The following is a 14,077-nucleotide window of genomic DNA, read 5'->3' as shown; positions in this document are numbered from 1 at the left end:
CAACCTACGACCGAGATTCGACGATCCCCCCTTTCTCCGCAAGCACAGAATCCCAGCCGTCCGCTGGCAGAGCGACGCACGCGGATCGCGGCCTCGACGGACCCGATATATAGCCCCCATCACCCTAGAATAACAAAAAAGCCAGGTCTTCTGCCACACAAAACCTAGGCTAGAATTGTGAAAGGCAAGGCAATGCAGATTGCTTGCAACAGTGGTGGGTGGTGAGAGGGAGGGAGAGAGGGAGCGGCGTGTGTGGTGTGGCCCTATCAAAAATAGGCAACACCTTCCGATAAAAAAGGCCAAAAATAAATCGCCGCTTCTTCTTCCTCCGGTAATCCTCTCCCCTTCCTTCCTTGCTCCCTCCTCTCTCCTCTCCTCCGTCTCCTCCTCCGCGCCATCCGTCCAATCCGCCCAAAATCACCCCTCCAATCGCCCCGCAAATGCTCCGCGATCGCCCGCGCGTCGCCCAGTCCGCCGCGCCATTAGCGCCCGCCATTTTTGTTGTTGGGGGAGGATTGATTGGTTGATCGATTGATTTCCAAAGGAGGCAGCTTTTTGCTTGTTGTTGTAGGGTAATTAGGGATAGCGGTAGGAGGAGGCCATGGTGGACGAGTACCACCACCGGATGGGCGCCGCGGCGGCCGACTTCCGGCGCGACCTGGAGGACCTCGTCTGCGACCACCTCGGCGGCTGCTACTCGCCGCCGCCCTCCTCGTCCTCCTCGCTCTGCTCCGCGGCGGGCGGCGGCGGCGGGGGAGGCGCCGAGGGCGGGGGAGGGGTCGGCGGGGGCGGGGAGGAGGAGGCCGAGTCGTCGCGGCGGCGGCGGCGCGAGTCGCGGCTGCTCAGCCGCTGGGTCGCGCGCCAGGCGGAGGAGGTGCTCTCCTCCATGGAGCGCGAGGTGGAGCGGCGGAACCGCGAGTCGGAGCTCCTCGCGCTCACCCGGCTCCACCCGGTCTCCACCCTCGACCCCTCGGCGTTCCTCCTCTCCTCGCCCCCGCCGCCGCGGCCGCAGGCGCCCTCCCCCGCCGCGCCCTCTTCCCTCCTCCAGATGTGGCGGGAGCTCGAGCACCGCCGCGCCGACGCCGGCCAGCCCTTCGACCGCGAGCCGTCCCCGGACACGCCCGACCGCCACCGCGAGCGCGTGCGCCAGATCGCCCGCCGCCTCACCACCTCCACCGATAGCCCCACGGCCGCGGCCGCCACGGCCACGGGGGAGTGGCTCGGCGAGACGGAGAGGCAGAGGGTCAGGCTCGTCAGGGAGTGGGTCCAGATGGCCAGCCAGCCACGCGACTCCCGCGCGGCCTCGCGCAGGGAGGAGCCGACCGCCGCGGAGAGGGACAGGCGAGGAGAGCCTCCCCGGCTCCGCGGCCGGCAGGCGCGCACCGATGTCATCACTCGGATGTCCCGGGAGCGTCAGCGCGAGCTGCAGGGGCTATCGGGGTACCACATTGTGTCACAGTTTCCCCAGCGCAGCCGCAGCCGCATTCAGGTGAGATGAGAAGCTGACTGTGTTGCATTACAGGAATGAGTTATCAGAAATGTCGAGGGCGCCGGTCTCAAAATTGTCTGGTTTTGCAGGGATTGCTTAGGGTAAGGTTCTTGAGGAATGCGGTGGCTCCAGCTGAAGAGGAGCGACAGCCATCTGTGGCGGCGAGGGAGCTCGGGCAGTTGAGGCAGAGCCATCGTGTGTCCACCTTAAGGTTAGCAGACATTGCAATTGCAACTCACATCGGTAATAGTAGCTTTATTTTGATTCGTATCTCATCCATGAATGCAAGTATGTCTGGCATAGTCATTGTAAGCTTGTAGTGCAATGGAATTCTTCTCCACCATGAAAACACTGGTTATTGGAAGAGATATTTGTTGCTACTTGCTAGTTGCCACTCTCTTCTATTATGTAGCATATGCCCCACATGCACAACCAAATGTGTGTCTGTGGTCCTTTACTTTTCTTGGGTTTCTTGGTATTATATAGTATACGTTCTTCAGGCTACCGGCACATTGCTTATTTGGTACTCCCTCCGTCTGAAAATACTTGCCGCAGAAATGGATGTATCTAGATGTATTTTAATTTTAGATACATCCATTTTTATCCATTTCCGTGACAAGTAATTCCGGATGGTGGGAGTATTATATAGCATCGCTACTAGTTGTCTTGAGCTGCAGTGATACAGAAATGTCAGTTATTGGCATCCAAACGAACATATGGGCATAAAACCCCCATTATTGAATGCCTCAGTGATTAATATATATTATTCAGCTTAATTTAGAGTTATCTACTGCAATTAGTGAAGAAATATTGTGTGCATGTGTTCTGGTCTGGAAGATGACCTGATATTCATCCTATTACACACTGTAGCATATTTTTGAAAACCCACACATCTAAAACCTGTGATAGGAATAGTATCCGTGCATTTAACATACTTTATTGGAGAACAAATGTGAAATAACCTACTCAAGCATTTTGCTCTCGGTAGTTTTGTTGAAATTTGGTACAGACTACACATAAATGTTTTTCTTTTGAGGTCAAGGGCTTGTTCCATAATTCCATTGTGTGCACGGGGTATTGGGATAGAGCTTTATCTCACCATTTATGGGCTGATCAGTAGATGCCTATAAGCAACTGTTCAATTCTTGCCTTGGAGGCTTTAGAGTGTAGTGCATCTTGTATGTTTTTGAGCATTAGCTGTTAGGAATGCCCATCACGCGGGAGGAAGAACCATGCTGCCATCTTATCTGTTGTCGTAAAAATTGTAGTGGATATCCTGCTCTAGGTTGTTACTTGCAAGTACTTGCTTGCCAAAGAAGTTGTATAAAATGATACAGAATTAGCTTTTATCTGATTTACTGAACATCGCATGTAAAATGATCAAACCATTTCGCTACTGTTAAAGAGAGACTCTCTAGGTTGCTACCAACTTTAGAAGGCCAGTGTTGTCAAGTTATTCGTTTCGTGCAGACTTTCTAGTATTGTTGAACTTAAATTTCTTTTGTTATCTGGAGCATTCAAAGTTACTGTAATCTGATGGACCGGACTGAAACTAGGTGAACCAACGAGCATTTCCCTCGTAGGAAAATTACAGGCAAGGTTCCAGGTGCCAGTACTGCTAAGTGCTAATTATGCTGGTCCCTGGCACAACGAGTCATTCTTGCTCTACACGCTAGAGACTGTCCACCAACCAAATTGGTACTAGATGGTACTGTGAAATGTTTTGATGATATTGACTATATATATCATATAATGGAAGATAGGATCCTGAACTGAATCCACGTGCTACATGTTTCCTTCTTCTAGTTGTGACACCAACTATCTGCTAGTACCGTGTCTGCTCATTAAGTTTTGCCTTTAGTGCTGTTCTACTGACCTTGTGTTGCTGAAATGCTCCTGTTATTCAGAAAACTGACAACATTAGATTTCCTTGTTTTTTTTACAGTGTTAGATTTCCTTTTTTTACAGTCTTGGATTTCCTTGTTGATTGTGCTCCCAACCTTTTTTGTGGGACACCATCAATCAGAACAGCTCATGGAATTGGCATCCCCTATCACTTGCCTTTTGTTCTTATTGTCTTCTGTTCTTATGTAATAACTATGTGACTGAACATACTTCTTTCAGATCAGAGAGTGCTGTAAGTAGTCAAGATGTTAGCCTGTCTGATGCTCCTGTTGCAGAAAATGTTGCATTACTTGGTAATGATGAAACTGAACAGGCAGCTGCTGTCGGGCACCTTACTGGTAGTGAGGATGTGGCCCAAACTACACCCGAGAATGTGGGTTTACAGGAGGATAACGTAGATGTTGCTGAGGCGGAGTCACCGGCTACAACATCGGGTGACATAGTTGATATGCAAGTGTCTCAAGTTGATAATGGGCTGCAAGATGAGACAGAACGTGAGACAATATTTTGGCAGCCATCTTTGGATGTCAGGCTTGATAGGTGGCCCAATGAAACCGCAGAAAATTCTGACAGAAATTGGGAGGATAATGCAGAGGAGTTACACAGCGAAATCGTGGAGGATGATGACAGGGAGAATGAAAATCTCCAAGATGAGCATGATGTGTGGCACGATGACGAATCTCATGGCACCGAGGAGAACTGGCAAGATGACTTCCATGATGCTGCACTTGACACAGGGCCCATTCCTAGAATTGAAAACAGCTTCAACCTACGTGATGAAGCCAATTTGCACAACATGGAACTGAGGGAATTACTTAGCAGGTATTTGTACTTCATTTCCACAATTTGTCTGTTGATTCTTCATCTCCTTTTAGTTCTTAACACCTGTTCCAAATTTTTAATTGCCAGGCGAAGTGTATCCAATCTTCTCAGTAATGGTTTTGGTGACAGTTTGGAGCAATTAATAAGGTCATATGTTCAACGACGTGGTCATGCCCCACTCAACTGGAATCTCGATACAGCCATGCCCACAGCGAATGCACCAAACGGAAACCAGGAACTAGTAAGAAATGCTGAAAATCGACAATTCCAAGGTCCTGTCAACAGACCTGCCCTTGTTATCCCTCCGCCACCTTTGCCACCGCGGCAGCCACTGTGGCACAGAGATTTGCGCCATAACACCTGGAGCAGTAGACACAGGGTACATCAGGTATGCTGCCTTCTCACCTCACGTTCCCTTGTATAAATAGGAATATTGTTTTGGTTCGGCGATCTGTTATGAATATGTTTCTCCCATATGATGTAGTATTTGCACTAGTGTTCTGCCCCAAGAGTAAATTTGTGACATGCCATGTCTCATTGGTATAAGCCTATAAGAGCTTTAAAAGTGTGTGTTTTGTTTCTCTTGTTCCTTTTGCTTGAACTATATTTGCTTTTAACTCCATGACTTGTGAGATGTAAAGTAAAAACTTTAAAAGCGGGAAGGGTGGTAATATTTTGTCGTTTTGCTTGACTTTCCTTATGTTGATTATAGAAGTTTTATCTCGTGGAAGTCATTTGGCTCTGTACTCTTGCAGGAATTGGACGCCATTAATGATTTGAAAGCCGACATGAATAAACTTCAACAAGGGATGAGCAGCATGCAAAGGATGCTGGAGGCGTGCATGGACATGCAACTGGAGTTGCAACGTTCAGTGAGACAAGAAGTGTCTGCAGCCTTGAGTAGATTCCCGGGACCTGAAGGTTGTTCACCCTGCTCCTTGGCAAATATTCAGATATCCATGGCTTCATAACTGTGCTGTTTTCTCTTATCTTATACTCCCTCCGTTCCAAAATAGATGACCCAACTTTGTACTAGCTTTGTACTAAAGTTAGTACAAAGTTGAGTCATCTATTTTGGAATGGAGGGAGTATAATGTTATTTTCACACCAAACAAGCCCTGATAGGGACACACCGTAGAAAGTTCTTTTACGTCTTCATTTATGTCGTTTCATGTAGTGATGATATTGAAGACATTTGCATGTTTCCAGTTTGTGTTTCAGTATATCGCCGTAGGATTCTGTTGCTGCAACATTCATCGAAGGCAATGCTCTGAAATACTGAAATAACCATTTCCTTTTGTCTCAGGCATGTTTCTGGATCTACACGATGACGGAACAAGATGGGACCAGGTGAGGAAAGGAACTTGCTGCGTATGCTGCGACACACAAATCGATTCTCTACTCTACAGGTCAGCACCCGGCACACACACACTCTGCATCTGCTCTCTCAGCCGTCTTCTTACAAGTAGCTAAACCTACCCGTTCTGATGGTGGTTGCAGATGTGGGCACATGTGCACGTGCTCGAAATGCGCGAACGAGCTGGTGCGTAGCGGCGGCAAGTGCCCGCTGTGCCGGGCGCCGATTGTGGAGGTTGTCCGGGCATACGCGGTGCTGTAAATTATACAACAACAGTTGGAAGTTTTGGCGCGGGAGGCTTGGTCAGGAGGAAAAGAGAGAAGCAAGACCCCTGCTTCTTCTTCATCTTACTGTTTGTTTTCCTTAGCTTTTCTGTGTCTTCCCATGTAGCCTTCCTGTGTACCATCTTACAGGATTTACATTACATACATATATATCAGCCGCCCGCCGCCGCACGGCGGCGATGGGCGGTGCGTGCGTGCGTTGCGTTGTGTTATTGATTGGTGAAAGAGTTTACCATGGGTAGTAATAGTTGTTAGTAGTAGCAGCAGCAGGGAAAGGGACCCAACCCAGTGTAAAAGTTCTTTCGCTGTATTTATGCCCCCCTCTCACCACAGCACAAGATGAGTTGAGATGAGATACTCCCAACCCAAATGATATAATAGATTCTTCTTGTTAACTTCATCCACATCCTTGTGTTGTGTTGTATGACCAGTCCTCTGGCTTGCTAATGTTTGTTGCAAATATTTATCTCTGTGCTTAACCACAATTTGTCAATCCTGACACCAAAAACAAGGCCTATACAATTTGTCTCAAGTCAAATAGTGTAAAGTTTGATTGAGTTTGTAGGAAAAAATTACTGTCAACATTTTCATTTCAAATTAATATTTTTAAATACAAACAAAACATATTTTCATTTTCTATTTGCTATTGTAGTTATTGGTATTTGTTCGGAAAACGTTTGCGAATGACGCGCCATGCTGGCTTCGTGCATCCACACAAAGCCGTTCCTTGCGCGAGACGCCTGTATTTGGTGGACCCGTGCGGACCGCCCCTTCCCTCCTTATCTTTTCCCCCGCACTCCATCCCCTACCGCCCCTACCCTTGCCATGTTTCTTCTCTTCCTTCCCTCGCGCTGCCACGAAACTACCACAAATCACACAGCTGCGCCCTTGCGCGAAAGACCTCTCCCGCCATGCTGCAATCCACAAGTTGAGCAGCGGCGTGCTGGAACCGTGGCAAAAAATGCTGGATCCAAGCAGGGAAAAAGCTGGAACCACGTCCATGAGATGTTGCAATGTTGTGACAGGGGATTTTTTGCCAGAATAAGGGGGCACATTTTTTGCTGCAACCAGTTGCAGTGTATGCTTTAACCGGCGAGGAAATTTGCTGCATCCGCCATTTGTTTTTCCTGGAAACTATCGCCTTTTTTATTTTTTGCTACTACTGGCTTGTGTTTTTGCTGGAACCACATCCATTTTTGCTACTACCACCTTTTGGGTTTTGCTGGATTGCACCATTTTTTGCTGAAGCCAGTGTCTTTTTTTTTGCTGGAACCAGATCGGCTGGCGAGCGACGCTGTCGTCGTATTAATGTTGCAACCAGAGGGTCTGCAACATCGGCGAGCTTGTTTTCTTGCTATGACCGGTGGCAGCGAAGTGTTTTTGTTGGAAGTATGGACATTTTTTGCTGGAACCGGCATGCGTATTTGTTGCTACGGTCAATCAATGGAGTTTTTGTTTTTGATCGAGATATTTTTGCAGCTGAACACGGTGGTCTGAGTGGACGATGGCAACGAGCCGAGGCGGCGCTGCGGGGAATGCTGCAACCATGGCGAGCGCGAGCTGGAACCGGACGACGGGTGAGCTCCAGTCATCAATGTCATGTGGCGGCCAAGGGACGACCGCGGTTGGCACGGGTGGCCGGCGAGTGAGTCTTTTTTGGTGCTGGAGATGGTGGTGTGGTGCAACGACTTATCCCGTCGAGAAGGCGCGGTGCTGCCGCCTGCGAGGAGCGCGTCACGACGGGGGACCGATCCGTAGATTTGGTCAACGGGCGGGAGGAAGGGGAAGGGCGCTGGGTGAGCTGGGCGTCAGGCGCAATCTGACGGCTGTGCAGCTCGCATTGTACGGCTCGGAAGCGACCGGCCCAATGTTTGGGCCGGCGCGCCGGCGCCTATCACCCCCCTAATTTTTTCTACACATTGACTCAAAATTTATGCCGTTTGACTTTAGACAAAATTTATACGTTTGCCTTCTTTTTGACTCAACAGGGAATAGTTAATTGGCTGATTTGTTGCACTGTAAAGATGTCACACGCAGCAAGGAGTAATACTTGTAACCGATGGAAGGAAAATGTACACTGGTAGTATGACGGAGTACATTACTGGACTGTAGTTTGGCACTGGCGGACGCACACGTGCGCCCGCCATGAGCGAGCTGAGCGGTGGACTGGTGGGCGCTACGCAGCTGGGCCGGACCGCCGTCGCGCGTCACGCGGCGGGCGCGGGCGCGGGCGCCTCCTCGTCGTGCTGCTGCTGCTGCTGCTGCTGGGGCGGCTTGAGTGGGCCGTCATCGTCGACGGGGTCGGCGGCGGAGCGGCGGCAGAGCGGGCAGGAGGCGTGGCCGGCGCCGGAGGCGGCGAGGGACTGGAGCCAGCGGTCGATGCAGGGCGGGTGGAACACGTGCCCGCACGCCGGGATGGCCTTGACGCTCTCCTGCAGCTGCAGCTCCGTGAGGCACACCGCGCACACGTCGTCGTCGCCGCCGCCGTCGTGGGCGCGCACGGGCAGGGACACCGCCACCTCGGCCGGGTCCACGCGCCGGCACGCCAGCGCGGGGGGAGGCTGCGGCCGCGGCGTCGGCCGCGAGGCGGACGGGACGCAGCACGCGTAGAGCCGGCGCGCGGCGGCGTGGAGGACGTAGACGGCGAGGAGCCCCGCCAGGAGGTAGAGGAGCGCCAGGAACGACGGCGGGGCGAAGGCGCCGCCGCCGCCGCTCTCGCGGTGGGCGCCCGCGTCGGCGGCCGGGCCCTGGGCGTGGGCGTGGCCCAGGGACCACGGGTTAGTCCTTGAGATCGGGACCAGCATTGCCGCTGATCGATCGGTGCTCTCTATCTATCTGTGTGTATGCCTATCTGGGTGTGATGTCAAGTTATCAACCATGCGATCTTGCTCGGTCGACATCCATAGCCGTCCGATCAAGATCAAGATCGACGCGTGTGCGGCGCGTGTCGTGTTGGTTCGGTGGCACGATGACTCGAGGACGCTTGGCAAACAGGGAAACTCGATGATACCTAAAGGCCGCGACACACGGCGTGCGTGTCCTGGCACTGATGCCACATATGCCGCCCCCTTGTCAATGCCGTGTGTATCGTCGTCTTTCGGACCGCTATCTCGCTCAACTCAAGACATACACACCAAACAACGCTCGCCGACAGATTCATTACTCCCCCGCATTCAATCACTTATCATGTTCTCTTCGAATAAGATAGGAGCATTTGAACAGTAAGCATTACCAGCAAAGGCCCATAAATGTCCACTCGGTGATAAAGAAGATGGGGTGTGTGCCCCGCTCAGTGCCGGGCCACACGGCCTTGCAAACGGGAGCTACATTGCCGCTGATCGACCGATGCTATCTGTGTGTGCTTATAAGTATGTCATATCAACCATGCGATATATCAGTAGCCAGCGTTGCATGTAAGAAATAGTTATTGCTCGGTCGACATTGATAGCCGTCCGATCAAGATCAAGGTCGAAGCGTGTGCGGCGTGCGTCATGCTGGTTCGGTGGTACGATGACTCGAGGACTCTTGGCAAACATGGAAACTCTGATACCTAAAGGTCGCGACACGCGGCGTGCGTGTCCTGGCATTGATGCCATATGCCGCCCCCTTGTCAATGACGTGTGTATCGTCGTCTTCCGGACCGCTATCTCGCTCAACTCAAGACATACACACCAAATAACGCTTGCCAACGGATTCATTACTCCCCTGCATTCAATCACTTACCATGTTCTCTTTGAATAAGATAGAAGCATTTGAACAGTAAGCATTACCAGCAAAGGCCCATAAATGTCCACTCGGTGATAAAGAAGATGGGGTGTGTGACCCGCTCAGTGCTGGGCCACACGGCCTTGCAAACGGGAGCTACATGTTGGGGAACGTTGCAGAAAACAAAAATTTTCTTACGGTTTCACCAAGATCTATCTATGAGTTCATCTAGCAACGAGTGATCGGATGCATCTACATACCTTTGTAGATCACGAGCGGAAGCGTTCAAAGAACGGGGATGAGGTAGTCGTACACGACGTGATCCAAATCACCGATGACCAAGCGCTGAACGGACGACACCTCCGCGTTCAACACACGTACGGAGCGGATGACGTCTCCTCCTTCTTGATCCAGCAAGGGGAGAGGAGAGGCTGAGGAAGATGGCTCCAGCAGCAGCACGATGGTGTGGTGGTGATGGAGCTGCAGTACTCCGGCAGGGCTTCGCCAAGCTCTATGGAGGAGGAGGAGGTGTTGGAGAGGGAGAGGGAGGCACCAAAGGCGTGGTCTGAGAGGCCCTCCTTCCCTCACTATATATAGGGAGCCAAGGGGGGGGGGCACCGGCCCTAGGAGACCCAATCTCCTAGGGGGGCGGCGGCCAAGGGAGGAGTCCCTCCCCCAAAAGGCACCTAGGGGGTGCCTTCCCCCTTTGGGACTCTTCCCATCTTAAACCCTAGGCGCATGGGCCTCTTGGGGCTGGTGCCCTTGGCCCATGTAGGCCAAGGCGCACCCCCTACAGCCCATGTGGCCCCCCGGGGTAGGTGGCCCTGGACCCCCGGGACCCTTCCGGTGGTCCCGGTACAATACCGGTGACCCCGAAACTTGTCCCGATGGCCGAAATAGCACTTCCTATATATAATTCTTTACCTCCGGACCATTCCGGAACTCCTCGTGATGTCCGGGATATCATCCGGGACTCCGAACAACATTCGGGTTACTGCATATACATATCCCTACAACCCTAGCGTTACCGAACCTTAAGTGTGTAGACCCTACGGGTTCGGGAGACATGTAGACATGACCGAGACGACTCTCCGGTCAATAACCAACATCGGGATCTGGATACCCATGTTGGCTCCCACATGCTCCTCGATGATCTCATCGGATGAACCACGATGTTGAGGATTCAAGCAACCCCGTATACAATTCCCTTTGTCAATCGGTATGTTACTTGCCCGAGATTCGATCGTCGGTATCCCAATACCTCGTTCAATCTCGTTACCGGCAAGTCACTTTACTCGTACCGTAATGCATGATCCCGTGACCAGACACTTGGTCACTTTGAGCTCATAATGATGATGCATTACCGAGTGGGCCCAGTGATACCTCTCCGTCATACGGAGTGACAAATCCCAGTCTTGATCCGTGTCAACCCAACAGACACTTTCGGAGATACCCGTAGTATACCTTTATGGTCACCCAGTTACGTTGTGACGTTTGGTACACCCAAAGCACTCCTACGGTATCCGGGAGTTACACGATCTCATGGTCTAAGGAAAGGATACTTGACATTGGAAAAACTCTAGCAAACGAACTATACGATCTTTATGCTATGTTTAGGATTGGGTCTTGTCCATCACATCATTCTCCTAATGATGTGATCTCGTTATCAATGACATCCAATGTCCATAGTCAGGAAACCATGACTATCTGTTGATCAACGAGCTAGTCAACTAGAGGCTTACTAGGGACATGTTGGTGTCTATTATTCACACATGTATTACGATTTCCGTATAACACAATTATAGCATGAATAAAGACAATTATCATGGACAAGGAAATATAATAATAATGCTTTTATTATTGCCTCTAGGGCATATTTCCAACAGTCTCCCACTTGCACTAGAGTCAATAATCTAGTTACATTGTGATGAATCGAACACCCATGGAATTCTGGTGTTGATCATGTTTTGCTCTAGGGAGAGGTTTAGTCAATGGATCTGCTACATTCAGGTCCGTATGTACTTTACAAATATCTATGTCTCCATCTTGAACATTTTCACGAATGGAGTTGAAGCGACGCTTGATGTGCCTGGTCTTCTTGTGAAACCTGGGCTCCTTGGCAAGTGCCTCTAGTGTTGTCACAGAAGAGTTTGATTGGCCCCGACGCATTGGGTATGACTCCGAGGTCGGTGATGAACTCCTTCACCCAAATTGCTTCATGTGCTGCCTCCGAGGCTGCCATGTACTCCGCTTCACATGTAGATCCCGCCATGACGTTCTGCTTGCAACTGCACCAGCTTACTGCCCCACCATTCAAAATATACACGTATCCGGTTTGTGACTTAGAGTCATCCAGATTTGTGTCGAAGCTAGCGTCGATGTAACCCTTTACGACGAGCTCTTCGTCACCTCCATAAACGAGAAACATTTCCTTAGTCCTTTTTAGGTACTTCAGGATATTCTTGACCGCTGTCCAGTGTTCCTTGCCGGGATTACTTTGGTACCTTCCTACCAAACTTACGGCAAGGTTTACATCAGGTCTGGTACACAGCATGGCATACATAATAGAACCTATGGCTGAGGCATAGGGGATGACACTCATCTCTTCTATATCTTCTGCCGTGGTCGGACATTGAGCTAAGCTCAATTTCACACCTTGCAGCATAGGCAAGAACCCCTTCTTAGACTGATCCATATTGAACTTCTTCAATATCTTATCAAGGTATGTGCTTTGTGAAAGACCTATGAGGCGTCTTGATCTATCTCTATAGATCTTGATGCCTAATATATAAGCAGCTTCTCCAAGGTCCTTCATTGAAAAACTCTTATTCAAGTAGGCCTTAATGCTGTCCAAGAGTTCTATATCATTTCCCATCAAAAGTATGTCATCTACATATAATATGAGAAATGCTACAGAGCTCCCACTCACTTTCTTGTAAATGTAGGCTTCTCCATAAGTCTGCGTAAACCCAAACGCTTTGATCATCTCATCAAAGCGAATGTTCCAACTCCGAGATGCTTGCACCAGCCCATAAATCGAGCGTTGGAGCTTGCACACCTTGTTAGCATTCTTCGGATCGACAAAACCTTCCCGCTGCATCATATACAATTCTTCCTTAAGGAAACCATTAAGGAATGCCGTTTTGACGTCCATTTGCCATATCTCATAATCATAGTATGCGGCAATTGCTAACATGATTCAGACGGACTTCAGCTTTGCTACGGGTGAGAAAGTCTCATCGTAGTCAACCCCTTGAACTTGTCGATAACCCTTAGCGACAAGCCGAGCTTTATGGATGGTCACATTACCATCCACGTCTGTCTTCTTAAAGATCCATTTATTTTCTCTGGCTTGCCGATCATCGGGCAAGTCAATCAAAGTCCATACTTTGTTTTCATACATGGATCCTATCTCGGATTTCATGGCTTCTAGCCATTTGTCGGAATCCGGTCCCGCTATCGCTTCTTCATAGTCCGAAGGTTCACCGTTGTCTAACAACATGATTTCCAGGACAGGGTTGCCGTACCACTCTGGTGCGGAACGTGTCCTTGTGGACCTACGAAGTTCAGTAGCAACTTGATCTGAAGTTTCATGATCATCATCATTTACTTCCTCTCTAGTCGGTGCAGGCACCTCAGGAACATTTTCTTGAGTTGCGCCATTTTCCGGTTCAAGAGGTAACACTTCGTCAAGTTCTACTTTCCTCCCACTTACTTCTTTCGAGAGAAACTCCTTCTCTAGAAAGGATCCATTCTTGGCAACAAAGATCTTGCCTTCGGATCTGAGGTAGAAGGTATACCCAATGGTTTCTTTAGGGTATCCTATGAAGACGCATTTTTCCGACTTGGGTTCGAGCTTTTCAGGTTGAAGTTTCTTGACATAAGCATCGCATCCCCAAACTTTTAGAAACGAGAGCTTAGGTTTTTTCCCAAACCATAATTCATACGGTGTCGTCTCAACGAATTTTGACGGAGCCCTATTTAAAGTGAATGCGGTAGTCTCTAAAGCATAGCCCCAAAAAGATAGCGGTAAATCGGTAAGAGACATCATATATCGCACCATATCTAATAGAGTGCGATTACGATGTTCGGACACACCATTACGCTGAGGTGTTCCAGGCGGCGTGAGTTGTGAAACTATTCCACATTTCCTTAAGTGTGTGCCAAATTCATGACTCAAGTATTCTCCACCACGATCTGATCGCAAAAACTTGATTTTTCTGTCACGTTGATTCTCAACCTCACTCTGAAATTCCTTGAACTTTTCAAAGGTTTCAGACTTGTGTTTCATTAAGTAGATATACCCATATCTACTCAAGTCATCAATGAGGGTGAGAACATAATGATAGCCACCGCGAGCCTCAACACTCATTGGACCGCACACATCAGTATGTATGATTTCCAACAAGTTGGTTGCTCGCTCCATTGTTCCTGAGAACGGAGTCTTGGTCATTTTACCCATGAGGCATGGTTCGCACGTGTCAAATGATTCATAATCAAGAGACTCTAAAAGTC

At 49.7% G+C, this 14,077-nt stretch overlaps 1 protein-coding gene across 1 annotated transcript; it reads left to right on the top strand.

Annotated features, from left to right (window-relative positions):
* The first annotated feature begins 307 nt into the window (after nt 1-307).
* LOC123129087 (uncharacterized) lies at nt 308-6,261 on the top strand. Its single transcript, XM_044549239.1, has 7 exons — nt 308-1,489; nt 1,579-1,700; nt 3,614-4,216; nt 4,304-4,604; nt 4,972-5,137; nt 5,523-5,625; nt 5,717-6,261. The coding sequence occupies exons 1-7, from the start codon at nt 602-604 to the stop codon at nt 5,832-5,834; spliced, it is 2,301 nt and encodes a 766-aa protein (XP_044405174.1). The 5' UTR covers nt 308-601; the 3' UTR covers nt 5,835-6,261.
* Nucleotides 6,262-14,077: the final 7,816 nt, after the last annotated feature.

Source organism: Triticum aestivum, chromosome 6A (assembly GCF_018294505.1).
Source record: "Triticum aestivum cultivar Chinese Spring chromosome 6A, IWGSC CS RefSeq v2.1, whole genome shotgun sequence".
In the NCBI taxonomy this organism is placed as follows: Eukaryota; Viridiplantae; Streptophyta; class Magnoliopsida; order Poales; family Poaceae; genus Triticum; species Triticum aestivum.
The sequence above is the reverse complement of the archived record's forward strand: the minus strand, read 5'-3'. Positions and strand labels throughout refer to the sequence as shown.

What these genes read in the sequence shown, in the direction of transcription:
- LOC123129087 (XM_044549239.1), top strand. Translation starts at nt 602, where the DNA reads ATGGTGGACGAGTACCACCACCGGATGGGCGCCGCGGCGGCCGACTTC. An exon ending in GTAGACACAGGGTACATCAG is followed by an intron (nt 4,605 to 4,971) that starts GTATGCTGCCTT and finishes GTACTCTTGCAG; the next exon opens with GAATTGGACGCCATTAATGA. An exon ending in TAGATTCCCGGGACCTGAAG is followed by an intron (nt 5,138 to 5,522) that starts GTTGTTCACCCT and finishes CTTTTGTCTCAG; the next exon opens with GCATGTTTCTGGATCTACAC.